Genomic DNA, 17,695 nt, shown 5'->3' on the forward strand with positions numbered 1-17,695 from the left:
TTCTTGATAAGTGGCTTTCAATTAGCTTGGACTTTGTGTTACTCTTAGGAATGGGCTCTTCTCCCAGGTCATGTTTGTTACAGGGGATCTTTCTAAAAGGCCAGTCTTGCTCAAAATGTTCAACCCTTGCAGGGGCTTCTGGTTGCCCTGAAATAAACCCACGCTCCTAACCGGCCTGCAAAGTCCTGTGCGGCCTGGGCTCCGGGTGCCACACCTGCCCTCTGCCCGCCCTTTGCCGGCCCAGCCCGATCGCTCCTTGAGTTCTGAGTTCAAAGGAGACCCCCCCGGGGAAGTGGGCCCCTCGGGTGAAGTCAGGTGAAGGCGGGCGCCTGCTTGATACTTCCGTGTATGACGACGGAGTTGGAATTATTTTTGTGATGACGCGTCTCACGCTGCCTTCCCACAGGAGGCTCTGCCTGCCTCTGTCGCTGCTGCCTCCCCAGTCACTGGACTGTGAGGTCCGCAGGTGGTCACTGGCCAGCGAAGGAGGCAAGGCATTTGGGTAGAAGCCACGGACCCTGGCTTTGCAGGCCCGGGGCACTCAGGCATCCGTAGCCAGGGACGTGGAGACAGTAAAAATCGCAGTGACTTTTATGACGGGTTTGTGGCAACACAGGTTATGATAAAAGTGAAGCCACCAGGATGAATAGAGTGCCGGCAGCCGAAGGTAAGTGGCACAAACACCGTGATTTTTATCTCTTTCCTTCACAGCCCCCAAGCGCCCAGAACAGTGCCTGGGACACAGTGGGCTCTGCAGAAACGTGATTGAGTTGACGCATCAGGTGTCACACAGGCCTAAGACTGGAAGAGCAAGTAGTGTCCAGAATATTCAGATGATGTACTTTTTATCCTTTTATTTGATGTTTTCACATTTGTTTACAATGTAGCCAGGCAACTTGTATAATGAAAAAAATTGTTTCCTGAATTGTTGTCCAAGGTTTCCCCAATGGCACTGCACGCGGTGGCCACTAGAGGGCAGGGCTGCGCTTCGGTGGGGATTGTAACCACCAAACTTAAGTTTCTCCTAAACTGAATGAAAAAGCCTCTAACTGTTGCAGAGGCTTAGTTCACCCTGGGACCACTTCCCCCTTACCTACATGCCAACCCGCCCGACTCCATAACCAACAAGAAGCTTCCTTTCCAGAACCCTGCAGATCAGCAGTTCACTTTGGTTGCAGGGCTGTGCCGACCGGCCAAAGGTGCCCTGACGTAAGCGGTGTATTTACTTGTCTTGGGTTCAGAGAGTGAGTGGTGTCCCTTCCTTCGACACTGGGGCACATTTCTTTTCTGTCTACGATTTAACCAGCAGTGCCTAGGGCCAACACCTGGAGTGATGAAGGGATGGGCTTTGAAAATTTGGACGTTCTGAGTTACATTTCCGGCTCTTGGCCCAGTGGTCACGGTCCTGTCCCTCCGGCTCCTTGAGAGGAACCTTCTCCTTGAGAAGCCAGGCCCCTGCGGCCTGTGTGATCCTCTCCAGAAGGCAGACATTTCCCCAGTGGTACTCGCTGACCCAGGGATTTAGTGTATTTGACCTTATCGTTTCCAACTTTTAAAACAAATTTCATACTTCAAAACTGAGGCTGAGCCCTGGCGGGTGGCTCCTCTGGCTGGAGTGCCGTCCGCACACCAGAAGGCTGTGCGGTTTCGATCCCCTGGTGGGGCGCGCACAGAGGCAAGTGATCGATGTTTCTCTTTCACATTGATGCCTCTGTCTCTCTCCCTCCCTTCCTCTCTCTAAAATCAATAAAAAATATCCTTGAGGGAGGATTAAAAAGTGGAGGCTGAGCAAGCAGCTCTGACAGGTGAGGGTGTGGCTCTGATGGGCCACCTGGGGAAGGGTGTGGGGGGAGCGGGTGCCCCTGCACCTGCAGAGGCTGCTGCTGCTGCTGAACACCTGTGGGTCTTCTTCACTCCTAAGTCGCCCCTGAGGTTTCCACTCCTCGAGGCTGGCAGGAGGCCTCTCGCCCCGACAGGGGTCGTCCTGTGTGGCCATCAAAGAAACTGGGCCCCAGGCACAGTGGGTGCAGGTCCCAGAGTCACAGAGCAGGTCAGTGGCTCTCCCTCCTGTCTGGTCCTGGGGTTCTCCCACTGTCCGCAGGAGGGACATTTGGTTCCATTATAAGCAACCTTTCATGTAGGAAGTAAATCAGTGGAGTTCTGAGAGATGTTACATCCATAAACTTTTATTTTTATTCTTTCTGTACATATTGGCAACGATAGAGCTTAAAGATGCATGTCCTATGAAATATGCAAAAACAAGGAATTTACATAAATAATTTATATTTCAGAAAATTAAAGTTGAAAAATATTTCCCACATCATTAGAGTTCACAGTATTTAAAGTAAATTAAGCTTTCTCCCTTAGATTTCAAACTACGCTGTCTAAGCAGAGAATGGTAAAATCTAACCGGGAATACAATGATCAAGTTCCTGGTTTTCACTCAGTGCATGAGGAGACGCTGCTTCGGAACCGGGCTGTTCCGGCGCTGAGGCTGCAGCATCGCGCCCCAGTCTGTACATCCTGAGAAGCCGTGACCCAGTGGAGGTCACAGGGCATGGAATGGTTACAGCATCACCAAAGCCACCCGCACTGGACACATTCAGCCAAGTGGTCATGTCTGGTGGTCCGATGCCTCATTTCCACATAATACTTTTTATAGCCCTGAAAATGGAAACCCTGGCATCTAAACACAGGCGCACATGTTAACACTAACCCAAGGCACTGTGCTACGGGTTTTGGTTTATTTCTAGGAAATGTCATGTCTGCATAGAACGCTGGCGGTCGAGTTAGTGCGCAGTGATACGGCGGGCGCGGCGGCGGCAGCCTGGCGGTCGGGCCGAGGCCCCTACAGCAGAGTCTTTTGCTCAAAGAGCTGCAGGTCAAGGCGGACCCAGACCTCGCCGGTGGGCGCCTCGTGCAGCAGGAGTCGGCGGGTTGTGGGGCCTTTGCTTTCCTGTTCTGTTCGAATTTTTGCCACCGGAATTTCAGTACGACCCAGGAAATCTGGAGAATAAACGTGAGGGTCAAAAGTCTTCTCCTTCATGAAACTGTTCAAATCCAAACCAAGTGACTTATTTTGGTTAATGGCTGGTGGACACTGCACGGAGGAGGCGTGTGTGACAGCAGATTCGAGTGGGGGTGACTGCCTATTTGGAGTTCCCGGCTCTGGCCAGGGGACATCTCACCCCTGGAGTACAGTGTTTCTGTGACCTACGTGGGCGGTGGCAGGGGTCAGAGAGCGGAACGCGCCCGAGGCTGTGCTCTCCCCACCAGCTGCCTGTGGGCGGTGTGGCGACATCGAGCCAGCGTCACCTCCCTTCCGGGCTGTGGGGCGGGAATGGGGCTGAGCACCCTGCCTCTCCACCCCGCCTCTGCCGTGCTGCGGAAAGCGCAGGTCCCGGAGGTGTTATACTCTACCGTCTGGCGAAAACTGGTCTCGGTCGAACATGGTGAGACACAGCACGTCTTGGTAAAGATCCTTAACGACGAACTGGCAGTTGAAATTCCACTTGGGGTTCAGGGTGTCCGGGAGCGTCCTGGTGGTGTAGCTCTGGGAGCCCATGCTGACCTCGCAGTACGGATTGCTCTTCCCTGAACGAGAACAGACCAAGGACACGTGTGGGACGTGGGGGTGAGACGAGTGACAGCAGGGCCTTCCTTGAGCTGGGGCAGGATCCACACCGATGCGCTGCCTGAGGGCCCACGTCTGCCCGAGGGTGCCACGGCCCCAGGGCCAAGCGTGCATGAGCCAGGGAGCGACCTGGGGAGCGACCCGGTGGGTGCCAACGCCCAACTGCCACCCCAAAGCCTGGGCAGAGGTCGGTGTGGCTTCCCCACTCAGAAGCGCGGCGGGAGGAGGCGCCAGTGCTCAGTGGGAAAACAGTAGTGATACTGGCCCACCAACCACTTTGGTGGCATGGGAAACAGGCCTTATTAAAGCATCCCATCGTTTAGTGCTCAGAAGAAAGGTCAGCAAACAGCAGGGCCGTCACCGCGCCAGCTGAATGAAGGAAACATTTACCGTTTGGTTTACAGGCTTTTAATTCCGTGGCTTCAATGACATGCACCATCAGTCGCCCGATGCCTGACGTCTTCTGAGAGCGAGCTACAAAACAGGAAGTCGGGTCACGTTCATTTCTCCTCTGAGACGCAGACGGCTGGTGCTGTGATGATGCCGAGCTGTTCCCACTCACGCTGCCAGTGTCTGGCCCACCTGGACACTGCCCGGCCTCATCCGCAACTGCCCAGGCCCCACAGACCCACGTCTGGCTGCTCTGTCTTTGCCCAGGCCACGTCCCCTGCTTCTCCGCCTGTCAGCATCTGACTGGTCCTTCAAGCTGCAGGTCCAACCCCACACCTCGCCTCCCAGACCCCTCCCCTCCTCTGCGCAGCCATTATCCTGGGCTTCTGAGCACTCGGCTGCCCACTGGGCCCGACGTTCTGTGCTGTGCCGGTCCCCTCTGCTAGGAGGAGCCGTCGGAGGGCAGACTGTTTGTTCATCCGTGCATCCACCCCTCGGCTGCCTGGCACATGGTAACATGAACAAAATTGTAGTCCGTTATATTTGCTCAGCACGTATTGGACACTTACGAACATTTCCTGGACACTTACTTTGTGTTAGACGTGTGCAAGTCCTTTACCTGTGTTATTTAAACCGCCCGGCTACCCTACAAGGCACCCCTTTCTAACTGCCGTCTCCGTGCAGGAGAAAGCTGAGGCTTAGCAGGCCCGACACATGCTCACGTCACGGAGCTGCTACAAGTGGCGGGGTCAAAACTCCCGCGCCGGACACCGCAGTGTGTTTTCTGAAGCACTGACCCTACTTCCACTCGCATGCGAACGCTGCAGCTCACAGAGCAGTCTCACTTAGCTGCATTTACCCCAGGAGCTGCTCAGGAATGCTTTGCGTACGGAGAGACAGGAGTCCGAGAACTCACGATTACCTTGGTAAACATGAAGTTAGTTAAGCAGGTTTTGCCCTCAGGGGTTTGAAAACTAGCAAAAAGGGCGCTGACTGAGCTACTGGTTTTACAAAGCTCGGGGCAGGTAGGACATTCCCCTGGGGAGGGCCCGCCTCTCACCGGGCCCACCTGTCCAGGGCGGGGCCCAGTTCCGCTTTGCCAGCCAGGCGGAGACTAGCACCGCCCCACACAGAGTAAGTAGCCAATCAACGTCTACAGAATTAAACACCTGGAAACGCGCTGCACAGGTACTGATGTTAAGCAAAACTGATGGGGAAAAACTTCGATTACATCTCTGACCAATTAAGAGATCACTGTATGCTTCATAAATGATTCAATCATTGATTTTCCAACAGCAAGCCTTTGACATACCATTAAAACAGGATTTAATTAGCAAAAGCGGAGTCACACATACCTTTCAGGAGCATATAACAAATAAGGGAAACCTGAATAAAAAAACACGCGAAGCGCTGCAACTACAGCGGCCAGGAACGAACACGAACACACACACACACACACGCACGCACACACACGCACACGCACACACACGTGGATGGGACGGGACGGCCGCCTGGGGCGGGGGTGGGCTCCCAGGGCAGCGGTTCAAGTGGGCAGTGGCGAGGGCCCTGCGTCGGGGGTAAGAGCTTTGTCCTTGATTTGGGAGGCAACAGGGAAGATGTCCAAGGAGGGACAGAGATGCTGAGAGCAGCCCTGCAGAAAGAAGACTCCAGAGACAAAGGGGAGGAGTGACGGGCCACGGGGGTCCTCGTGCTGTGGCCTGGGTGGGGGACTCCCGGGCCTTCACGGGGCTGTGCCACTGGGAAAGGGGGGACCGGGCGGGTGGGAGAGAGAACGGTGGAGGGAGCGGACGGCAGGTTTCCGGTCCTGGTGGCTGCGGACAACAGTACAGCCGGGCGCGGAGACTCTCGGGAGGATCTACTCCCGCGGGGAGGCTGACACAGCCCACGCGGATGCCACCTCGCGACGCCCGCAGACACCCAGGAGAAGCGGAGCAGACGGGTGTGCACGGCGTGGGCCGGAGAAGTCAGCTCTGCCGAGACCCGTGGGCCTGGGATGCGACGGGGGGCGGGGAGAGCCGCACTCAGGGTGCACCGGGAGGAAGGAGGGTGAGGAGGGGGAAGAGGGCAGAAGGTCTGGGGGTGGGAGCACCCTCAGGGGTATCCTTGCGGCCAGGGCGAGGGAGGACCCTCCACTTCCCGCCATCGGGTGCGGGGAGCTCTCGGAGGGAAGGGCGCAAGCTGTTGGCTGGGTCACGGGTGTCGTGCGAGCGAGCCTTCTGCATGGACTGATGGGGACAGTGAGCCGAGTGACAGGCTGCTGAGGAGGAGCTGGGGGGGACTTAAGGTCCAGGACCTAGTGTCACGGGAGAGGGAGGGGGTAGATTCTGCAGGGGAACCTGGGGCGGGAGAGGAGGGGCCGAGGGCTGATGAGAGCAGGAGGGAGACAAGCCACAGAGGAGGCTCATGGAGCAAAGGGACAGCGCGGAGGTGGGGTGGCTGTGCGTTAGAAGGGCTCCCCTGCCCGGAAACAGCAGTGAAGAAAGTGTCGGGGGAGAGGGGACAGACTTCGCCACAGAGAAGGGAGGTCCAGCTCCCACTGGGTGACCCCGCTTGTCGTGGGTGGGGGCGAGGGCCCCCCCGGGAGGGCCCCAGGAGGCCTGGAGCAGCTTCGGGGCGGAGGAGGCAGCAGCGGCTGAGCTGTGCGGTCCGGTCCCCAGCAGTCCGGTCTCTCACTGCCCACCCACAGGTCACTGCAGGCGCCGCCCAGTCCGGAGGGTAAGACCCAACCCCGCCCCTGCTCCCAGGCCCCCTGGCGGCTGGTTCCCACTGCCCAGGGCACGGCCGACTACCTTGATAGGCCTTCTCCCGTTTCTTCTTCTCCGTGTCGATGTATTGCTCAGAAGCGGCCTTGATCTTCTGGACCCAGGCAGTCCTGGAGGAGAAGCAGAGCGCGGCCCTTGGCAGCTGGCCCCCGCCCCTCACAGGTTCCACCAGGGCCCCGGGGCTCTGCACTCCCTCTTCTCCCTGTGGCTGCGTGTGGCCCGACCACGTTTCCTATCACAGACTGAACATACACTTGACTCCGACATTCGCGTGTTAATTGAGGGCTGAGCTGAGAATTTCTAGACAGCTCTTGACCGCCTAGAAAACAGCAGGCCCTGGCACGGTACCGGTATGAGAGAGGGAAGGTGCAGCTTGCTGTGCCTGCGGCAGCTGAGCAGAGTGACAGGCTGCGCGCACCCTGGGCTGTGCTGCCCCTGTGGCCTGGGCCACGCCCCACAGGATTCTGGACTGACGGGGCAGAGGTGGGGAGGGCAGTGGGGCACGCCAAGGGGGTGGGTCCTGGGGGGGGTGAGGCGATGGAGCGGCACCAGAAGGGCACAAGGAGGGCCTCCGAGCCCAGAGGAGCAGGGGCCGTTGGCTGAGGGACTCCAGTGGGGGTGCACTGCGGGGTCTGCCCTGTGGGGAGGTCGCGAGGAGGGCCTAGAAGTGGGGGGCCAGGTGAGGAGGTGGCTGCAGTAACCCAGCAGGTGTAACCTTATGATGGAGGCCTGGCTATAGGAGGGTGCAGAGTGAGCAGGGCTTGGGCACAGACCGGAGACCGTCTAACAGCAGAGGGGACCACCCAGCTTTTCTCCTCGACTTCAGAGCAGGCCACACGTGGCCAGGACTGACCTCTCGTTAATGTTGTCTGTCCGGAGGGTGTAGACCCGGTCGATGTGGGAAATGTGGAAGACGGGCTCGTCACTGGAGGGGTCTGTGGGCAGTTTCACCAAGACCTCATTCAGGAAAATGGGCTGAAAGAGTCGGGGCCGAAGCACAGGCTGTTAAATGGGGCAGGACACCCACCCCCAAGAGCTCTGTTCTGAAGGGCGTGGTGGAGAAGGGGAGACAGGTGTCACTTCTAGAGTCTTTGATTTTGGGGAAAAGAAACCGCCCGCATTTTGTCGAAGCAGCCGTCTGGGGTGGACTGGGTGTCTTTGAACTGAGGACATGCTCTGAGCAGCCCTGGCTGCTCACGTGACAGGCCCTCTCCCCGACACGCTGACACCTGGCACTTATCACAGGGACCATGTGTCATGTTTGCCCACGTGGACGCCAGACTCCAAAGCTGGAGTCCCCTGGTGGCTGTCCCAGGGGCAGCCAGGCCCAGTCACACAGGGCTTCTTCCCTGGGGTGTGACGGAGGGAGCGTGAGCCATCTGCAAAGGGGAGCAGTGCCCCATGAGGACGGGACAGGTTCAGGCCAGGAAGAAGGCCCTGAGGGTGAAGGAGGAAGCTCGCCACCCTGCTGGGGCTTCGGTCAGGAGCACGACTCACCATCTTGTACATTTTGAACTGAGCGTTGGACTTGGAGCTGAAGAGCTTCTCGGAGCCCGAGGAGACTGTGAACTGCTTGACCATGTGGGTGAGGAGCAGGAAGTCATTGAAGAGGAACCCGTGCAGCTCCTTGTTGCTCTTGGCCTTGTACAGTTTCCCGCTGTGCAGCAGCTTCCGGGGCCCCAGGCAGTTGGTGAGCGAGTTGAAAATTAGTTGCTTAAAGAGAAAGGAACCGTTAAGTGGTCGGCGTGCAGAAAAAGCAGCCCGAGGAGGCATGCAGTGGGGCGTGCACAGGGCTGAGCTGAGGTTCAGCTGGCCCACTCGAGGGCAGGCCTGCGCCCGGTGCCCTGGCCAGCTCAGCACCACGGGCCTCACCTCTGCGAGGCCTTCGCACTGGACGTGTGCCTGGATCCACTCCAGCCGGTCTGAGTTCTCCTTCTCCCGAACCCCTTCGTTAACTTGAGAGCACAGCTCCTCTGCCCGCTCCAGGGCCAGTTTCAAGGAGGAATGGTCTACGTGACTCTCGGGGGTGTTCTCCAGGATCTGGAAGAGAGTGCTGGGTCAGGTGGGATGTATCGTGCCTGCCACCCGCCCACCCAGGGGCCCTGTGGCTGCCTAGGTGTGCTGGGTGCCACGCGGGCACTGGGAACTACACAGCGAGCAAGTCGGCCGTTTGCCCTGGAGAAGGTCACAGTCCCAGGAGTTCTTGGAGAGACAGTGACACCGTTATAAGAGAGAGTGCCATGTGCCGTGTGGATCACGTGCCCTCAGATCTGCAGGTCTCGGGTGGCTCTCTGGCTTGGCCTTGGTAACAGGCCACAAGTTAAAGGGCACCCCCTCTTTCCCCCCAATAATTGAAGCCACCAGCCTTTACAGCAAACCCTGCACTATAAACTGGCTGCAACTTTGAAAAATGTGTGAGTTTGCTGAATAGAAAGGGTTCGTCACTTTTTGGGGGTCATTGAACCTTGTGAAAAATCTGCCACAAACAATGAATCCCCTGCTATAGGAAGAGGACGATACAGTTAATGGTCTGGTGCAGAAAAACACATTCAGTTCATCCCGAGTGACTTCAAACTAAAGTTACAAATGGAAAAGAGCAGAGGCCAGGAGCGAGCAGGCCCCTCGACAGATGACCCCCATTGGGCCTCTCTCGTCACGCGAATCCATGGTTCTTTCTCGTAGTTCCAAGTGTGGAAAAGCCCCGAGTGGCCAAAGGCTTTCCCCAATACTCACTTGGTGGCAAAACCTGGCCTTAACCGAAGAGATACATTTATTCATTGTACTTATAATGATGATTCACACATTCACTGTGGGAATACTGACGTGCCTGGGCAGAGGTGCTGCCAGGCTTTTTTGGGGTGCTGTGTAGCGTGCAGTGCCGGCATGACCCCCCAGAGTTCAGAAACTCCTCGGGCCCCAAGCAGTTCAGGGGAGGGCCTGTGCGTGGATTCGCGTGTACTGCGTCAGTGTGGTCTGGGGACCATGATGTGCGCTCTGCAACCTGGGAGGGCCCGTGATGAGGTAACAAGGTTTGAAGCGCAATCAGTGGTCAAGGGGTAATCAATAAGAACAACAGCTTTATTATCTGTACTGTTCTTTGCCGGATGAGTAACATCACATCAACCACTGCTTGTGGAACGACCCTTTGTAACGTGCGCCTTTCTCCTGAGACACTGTGCTGGCTCAGAGGCCCACATGCTTACATCAGACAGACAGGTGGAGTTTACAAGGGTTGCTTAGTCAGCATGTTGAGGTGGGGACAGGCTGGGCTGGACACTCCTGGGACATCTAGGTAAAGGTGTTCGGTTGGTGAACAAATTTAGGTCTCAGCAGAAAGACCGGAGCCCAAGGTTTTGCTAATGGTGGACTCTGTGCTCAAGACAAACGTCACACCTGGACCCCGGCCCATCACACAGCGGAGTCGGACCACGGGGCAGGGCGGCTGGTTTGCTCGGAGGCTCGCTGGCTCGCAGCCTCCGTGGACCTCAAAGGGGCCTGCTTGACCGTCCCAGCGGGGCACTCACACTTCGGATGAGGAGCGGGTAGCGGGTGATCCGCTGCATGGGCTTCAGCAGGAAGCTGGACAGGGGCATGCCTTTGCACCGAGGGTCGGACGCCAGCTTCTGCAAAACAACCAAGAGGCTCGTGGGGAAGTCACAGCCACGGTGAAAACAGAGGAAACGCAGCTGCACGCCTGACCTTTTGGATTTCTAATTTCCTTTTAAAACCCAGGATCCAAAATGATACGTTTGGATTAGCAGCAGGAATGTCTCACTCAGCTCAGGTGCCAAGCCCAGCAATGAGTCTCGGTTCTTTCTTACAGGCATCGCACAGATTGTGCGACCACAGCCACTGCCCCCTCTGCTTCCAGAGCCACCCTCCCAGTCTCCCCAGGCCTGGCCTCTCAGTGTGCGCCTGGTCCTTCTCCTCCACCTGCTTTCAGCTGCTGGTGCTCCCCAGATGCCCCACTGCTGAGGCCAGTCTGTGGGGAGGCCAGACCCTCCCTGTAGCTCTGCACTTGCCACAGTACTCTCCCTCTCACCTGATGTTCCAAAGACACCTCAACACGCCCCGAAATGAAGTTGTCTCCTCTCACAAGAGCCTTCCTTTCTACCTTGATGCCTGTCGGAGCTGGAAGCACCATTCTACACCCCCTCACCTTCCCCCCACACCTGGGAGTCACCACTGACACCAATCTGTCTTCTAAGTAGGTGTTGATTGCCCCACCTCTACCTGCCCATTGTCCCTACCTGGTTAGTAACAAGTGCTACCATTTATTGAGCACCTACTATGTGTCAGGTAATGAATGTGTGTATAACCTTTGCTAGTTCTGGTCCTTCTTTCTTTTGCTCTTCGACTAATTCATACTTATCACCGGAGACTCAGATGACGCCTTCTCTTGTCTCTCCCCTTGCCTGCTGCCTTCCCTGCCTTTCAGAGACCCTTCTGGAGCCCGTGATGACCCATGGCGACCTCCATCGCAACGCCTCACCTGGACGGGGCTCGCACGGGCAGAGGCATCGGGGTTGAGGTGTTTCCATGCCCTGCCCCCAGCCTGTTAGCTCCAGGAGGCCACGTGCAACGCCTCACGTGGGTCTCCTCCTGGTACCGAGCAAACCTGAGCAGAGGGGCCATGACCACAGCGTGATCGGTTTTCATGGCTGACAAGTCACTGTTCTAGAATTTCTCTAATCATTTCCCACTCTGAGATACGAAAACTGCTCCCTCCTTTTGTTTTTAGATGTATCTATAAATGGTGCTATAACAAGAATCTTCATGGTTTTTATTTGTATATTTTCTGGGTCTTTTTAAGAAGTCACATTTTAGAACACAGATTATGGTCACATTTTGCTTTTTAATGTGACCAATCCTCTACAATTCAATATGAGACTATAAACTGTTTATTTGGTTTTGATACTCCGACCCCAGTGATTCCACTGATGTCCTAGTTACATTGCGATTGTTACTGCTGTTTGAAAAAGAATTTTAGTCTTTTGTTGAGCTTTAGAAGGTGTATGTCCTATTTTTAATTTTACTATTGATCATTTAAAAATATTCACATGTACTCCCAATTCTACATTTATCTAATCTGATCAATGCTTGTTTCTATGATCTTGGTTTGTTTGTTTCTTCTAGTTCATTTCTAGGCAACCCCGTATCACCAACTGGAGAGTTCTCTCCTCAGCACTGTGTGTGTGTGTGTGTGTGTGTGTGTGTATTTATATATATATATATATAATTTATTGAATGCTCACTATATGCTAGTCTCTGTGCTAATGTACTTGAAAAGTATTGCCTCACCACCTCCCAGTCACAGATGAAGGCGCTAACGGCACCAAATGCTGCATAACTGGCCCTGGTCACACACGGGACAGTGGATGGGGCTGGGGTTCCAAGCCACGCCGATCCTGAGGCCTGTCTTGTTCTAAGTGTGACATTGTCTTGCTATCTTGTCTCCCGGGATGAACCTATTTGGTTGTGATAGACTCTTCTTTTCACATAATGCTTAATTTTATTCACTGATGTTTTAATTAGGATTTTAACAGCTAGCCCTGACTGGTATGACTCTGTGGGTTGAACACCATCCCATGATGGTCACCATTTGATTCTGGGTCAGGGCACAGGCCTGGGTTGTGGGCCAGGTCCCTGGTTGGGGGCCTATGAGAGGCAACCAATTGATGTTTCTCTCGTACACTGATGTTTCTCTTCCTCTCTCGCCCTCCCTTCCCCTCTCTCTAAAAATAAATAAAATCTTAAAAATATTTTAACAACTATATTTGTAAGAGATATTGAGTTATAACTTTTTTTCATGATTGTATTTGTAATTAAATACAAATAGAAAAACAGGCCTTGGGTCTGGGCCACTTTTGCCTTATACAAATAATCAGGTAGGTTTTCTATTTTGTCTGTGACCTGTAACAGTTTGTATAATATGGAATTACCTATTCCTTTATAGGTGGAAAGAGTTCTCTATTAAACCCTTTAAGTGAACTCAACTCCTCTCTTGGGGTAAGTTACTCAGTTTTTTTCATTGGTTAACAGTATGTTCAGATTTTTTATTCTTATTGAACCAGTTTTCAAATTTTAATAGAAAACTAAAAATTTTGTTAATGTTTTCAATATTAGCATATATTTTTGAATCATACATCCTTATACTTAAAATATGCCTTTATGTCTGTTGTTTTTACTCTTTTTTTACTAGATTTACCTAAGTTGTGCTTTTCTAGTTCTTTTCAATGTACCTGTTCTTGAATATATTAATATCTTTTCTGTTTTTATCTTTATTACTTCCTCCATTTTCCTTTTAGTAGATTTTTAAAAAAAAATTTTATTTTATTTATTTTTAGAGGGAAAGGGAGAAAGAAAAAGAGGGAGAGAAACATCAATATGTGGTTGCTTCTTGCACATCCCCCGACTAAGGACCTGGCCAGCAACACAGGCCTGTGCACTGACTGGGAATCATACCAGCAACCCTTCGGTTCACAGGCTGGCACTTAATTCACTGAGCTGCACCAGCCAGGGCTCCTTTTGGAACTTTTATCCTCAGTCTATACATCTTCTATTTTATGCTTAATTATTTTTCTGTTCTTTTGTGATAATAAAAATATTAAAATTAGGCATTCTTCCACAAGGTACAGCTGCGGCTGTGTAACAGATCCCAATACGCAGTACCCTGTGCACTGAAAAAACCAAGAAGAAATGTAAAAAAAGCAAGAAAACAGATTTTACTTTCATTTCCCTCAACCTTTTAACACATTTCTATTACTAAACAACGTGAATGAAAAGGACTTTTCAAAGCGAGACCTTCCGCTTTAAGGATCCGTCACAGGACGCCCCGCCGCACTGTTGTAAGGATGTTGCTGACTCGCGGCGCTACGCGCGCTGTCTTCCCGAGAACAGCGCACCTTCCTCCTGAAGGTTTGCTGTCATCTGCATACACTTCTAGTGTGTGCACAGGCTAGAAAGGTGCGTTGTCGGAATCTCCTAATTCCCTGTGCCACCATTTTCCCCTGCCCTCACTTCCTTTTGTCTCATTTGATTCAATACTCTCCCACGCTTTTTAAGTTTTATTTTATCTTGTTACATGTGATGTACTTAGGTAAGCTATTTTACATTCTTTCTGGAATACGATGGGTATGAAATAAACACGATTTACAAAATTAAGAAAGTGACATTCTGGATTTTTTGGGGGGGTAGTATAAAGCAGCTGATTTATGTAATCAACCTTAAGAAAACATTCTGCTATATTAAGATAGACAAAACCATGCTCCCAGTGCCAAGAAAAATCAACGCGAAAGGCAACACAAAGCAGTCAGAAAACTCTCTGCCACGTCTGTGTTTCCTCTGGAAACTGCTGGGGACAGCGGGCGGGTCCCTGCGGTGCCCACCGTGCCCTCGCAGCCTCTGCCTTCGGGCTCGGAACGAGGCTGGCCTGCCCGTGATCCCAGAGCGGAGTTACCTTTAAGAATTCTTTGAAGTCCGAGTCTTCATCCGTCTTCTGCTGCAGCAGCGCCGCGCCGTTGAGCTGGCAGCTGCAGAACCGGATGTAAGCCTGCATGTGGGACAGCTCGGCAGCCAGGATGTCCCCGATCATCTGCACCGGCATCTTCTCGCCCCCGGTCTTCTTCCGCACCCGCAAGGCCCTGCAACCAACACACTCGCTCACTTTCTGTTTCCAAGTGGACGGCCTGTGGGGCCTAACGCCAGTGATAACCAGCGAGTTACAGTTACGTAAGAACAGTCAGAAGGAGGAGGCAGCTTGGCCACAAAGCGCTCCTGGCCAAGCCGACCTGGATGAAATGGTAACAGAGAATAAGAAAATGTGGTGGATACACTGGGGTGTTTCTTCTAGGTAATTTCTACGCCTTTGGAACTGTTTTGGTGTCAGCTTGGTTTCTCAACAAAGTTTCGTTTGACAAATTCTGCCTTGTTCTCAGCTGAACCAAGATGAAAGAAAATTTCCACACTCTGTAAGGAAAAAGGGAGTGGAGCCCACAGGGGCTGGGCTCGAGGTGGCGGGGGCCTCTGCCCAGGAGAGCCCCGGGGAGGGAGGGGGCAGAGCGGCAACTGCGGACGCCCCCTCCCAGCACAGGGAACGGAATTGCACACGGGTGAGGAGGCTGCCACACTGGCCAGTTATGTCTGGGCCAGGAGCTGCCCCTCCTCTCTGACTCTCCCAAGTACAGAGTCAAGTACATCTTGATACAGTGTTTGCTTAATGATGGAATTCCTTTGTTTTAATCAAAGTATTTTGTTATATTTCTTTACTTCAATAATTTGGTATTTTACAGTTACAGGGCATTTCATACAATATATAAAAAGCGAAAAGCCACAGGAAGCAGAAAACAGTTGAAGGCTCCTTTGCCAAGGAGCTCTGCGGGGAGTTGTGTGTGAAAGTCTCAGTGAGTGGGGGGCTGTGTGGCGGGGTGGGGTGGGCCAGGGGGCAGGGGGCAGGGGCGCTGCCAGGACAGGCCAGGCTCCCCACTCACTTCAGCAGCTTCGTGTTAGACATGATGAGCTCCTTCCAGTTCACAAAGATCAAGCCCATTTCTCCTTCAGTGAGAGAGCCTGACTCAGCCATCCGCTTCTGAAAAACCTAAATTCGAACCACAAAAGAAGTAAGTTAGCTTAAGTATAACTACGCAACCTCTGTGGTCTAAAGACGCTGAAACTTCTAAGGGTCATGGTTTTTTAAATAAACATATTCATGATGATTACCTTTTAATTGAGTAATGTCCCTACTTATTGCTCTTCGGGCTCCTGGCCAGGCTGATTCTAAGGCCTGAACCCAGGGGTCGCATCAAGGACAGGGGAGTCTCACACTACATCCTGGGGTGTTGTGAAGGTTGGGTGCAAACGCCTACACTCGGAAGAGCTTGCGGAACTGGGGGGAGATGGCTGCTGTCAGGCTGCGTGAGCGCCTCCGGGTTCCGGAAGCAGAGTGTGGGGAGTTCAGCAAAAGAAAGAGCGACCATTTATGTTACCCCCCAGGCTGCCTGCCAAGCAGGTGTGGAGTTCAGAGGTCGGCTGACTCAAAGGGAAGTAGCAGCACCCACAGCGGTATTCCATAGCACTTAACGGACTGACAAAGCACTGGCATGCACACATGTGCTGTGTGTGCCCATGCGTGTGGGAGGTTCTCAATGAACTTCGCAGATGGCACACGTCAAGCTGAGTCAGGAGTTCCTATTCCCAGTGGACCCATGAAGAAGTAAAGGCTGAGAGAGCGATCTGCTCAAGGTCGCAAACTGCAGTCTGGAAGAACTAGAACTGAAGCTCGACTCTTCCAGGTGCTCAGGCCAAGTTCCCACTAAATAACCGGAGCGTGACTTTCAGGAAATAGTGACGTATTTCAGACAACTCTTCTCACGTCTGATCTTTGTGAAATACAAAAGGCATGGTACTCGCTATTGGCCACACGGGAAGAAGAACACTCCCTGCCCCCTGCCAACCTCACCAGCCTGGTCCTCAAGCAGGGGACGCTCCAGCCACACCGGACTTGCAGGACCCCAATTCCCTTTGCACGTGCCTTCCGACTTCTATGTCTTCTTCTTGGCACAGAAAACTCGTCCTTGCCTTCAGGTCTCAGCTGACGCCTACCCAGGAAAGTCCTTCCTGGCCTCCCTCCCAGTCCTGGCCTGGGGGGTCCCCTTCCTCTCCCAACCCTCACCACACTGTTCCACAACTGTCTGTCTGTCCAGCCACCTGACCATGACCTCTTGGAGGGCAGGAGCATTCTGTCTCTGTTGTCGAGCACAGTGCTTCACATCCGTTTTCAGTTACTCTTGACTGAACCGAGCTGGACAGGAGTCTAAGAATGGAGGACGAAGTGCTATGAACCGCACCTCTCCAAACCGCTGCAGGTCCAGAGTCAGACTGAAGAGGTCATGACGGCCTCTGAGGCAGCCCTGGACGGGTGGTCCACCTGCCCTGGGGCTGCTCCTGAAGGACCAGTTCACTCCTGTTGCTGCTTGTCCAGCCTATGAACCTGCTCTGCGCACAGGAGGTAAGTGGAGGGGAAGGATGGGCGGGCCCCCTGGGAACCTCCATGGGAACAGTGACGGGAAGGCTCTGCCCGTGAACGGTGCTTTTCATCCCAAATCCCTGACCCCAACCTGACTCCTTGCCCCTCACAGCATACATGAAGTGGGCGGGGCAGGAGTAACCAAGGCCTAGTGGTTCAATGATGGGTCTGAGGCGGGGCGGGGGCGCCTGCACGCCCACGTATGGCCCTCAGGGCTGCAATCCGACCAGCGGTAGGGCTGCCCCTTGAAGGGGTGAGCAAAAAGATGGGGGCTGCTCCTGCAGGACACACACCCACCGAACTCCTTCCGCCCTGACGGGAGGGCTGCCTGCAGAGGCCAGGCTAAGTGCAGGGGGTGCCGAAGGAAGGTCGGGGATGCAGAGTGACTGCAGGGTAGGCCTTGCTGGGGGGCAGATGCTGAAGGACGCAGCCCCTGCTCCATGCTGCTACCAAGGTCATGGCCAGGTATCTATTGCTCCTGTTAGGCCTATGGGGAGGTCACCTGTTCTACTCAGGTGGTTTATTTGACTGGGCTTCTCATCTGAGGCCCCGACACACACAGTGGGAACCAAGAGCCACGGAAACAAAGGTACGACATAACTTCACAAAGTCCAATTCCGTTCACTCAGACATAGATGACCTCACAGAACCAGAACCATCCCTACGGCTGCTGTCAGCTCAGAGGTCACCGGTGACATCCACAGGCACAAACATGACCGGCACATAGATGATAGTGGGGGAATATTCCACAATATGGTCCTAGTGGGTTCTCCAAAGTGATACACATGTTAGGTGAACACTCCTCTGCTTATTAATTCCCCTGATAACATCAAAGTTTATGAAGATGTCAGGAGTCAAAATGGC

The 17,695-nt window shown here is 53.6% G+C and overlaps 1 protein-coding gene across 3 annotated transcripts in view; it reads right to left on the reverse strand.

Moving 5' to 3' along the window:
- Positions 1–2,170: 2,170 nt before the first annotated feature.
- Positions 2,171–17,695, reverse strand: part of ITSN2 (intersectin 2) — a 118,945-nt gene continuing 103,420 nt past the window's right edge. For all 3 annotated transcript variants that reach the window (XM_053666851.1, XM_037146746.2, XM_037146749.2), the window contains 10 exons: positions 15,297–15,403; positions 14,267–14,450; positions 10,332–10,430; positions 8,680–8,847; positions 8,305–8,520; positions 7,661–7,782; positions 6,835–6,917; positions 4,025–4,108; positions 3,421–3,594; positions 2,171–3,006 (listed from right to left, as the gene is read on the reverse strand). In XM_053666851.1, coding sequence (XP_053522826.1) covers positions 2,849–3,006; positions 3,421–3,594; positions 4,025–4,108; positions 6,835–6,917; positions 7,661–7,782; positions 8,305–8,520; positions 8,680–8,847; positions 10,332–10,430; positions 14,267–14,450; positions 15,297–15,403 — 1,395 coding nt within the window. In that variant the 3' untranslated portion in view covers positions 2,171–2,848. The remainder of the gene's footprint in view (positions 3,007–3,420; positions 3,595–4,024; positions 4,109–6,834; positions 6,918–7,660; positions 7,783–8,304; positions 8,521–8,679; positions 8,848–10,331; positions 10,431–14,266; positions 14,451–15,296; positions 15,404–17,695) is intronic.

The sequence above is a fragment of the Artibeus jamaicensis genome, unplaced genomic scaffold (genome assembly GCF_021234435.1).
Source record: "Artibeus jamaicensis isolate MK-2021 breed Jamaican fruit bat unplaced genomic scaffold, CSHL_Jam_final contig_465, whole genome shotgun sequence".
NCBI lineage: Eukaryota > Metazoa > Chordata > Mammalia > Chiroptera > Phyllostomidae > Artibeus > Artibeus jamaicensis.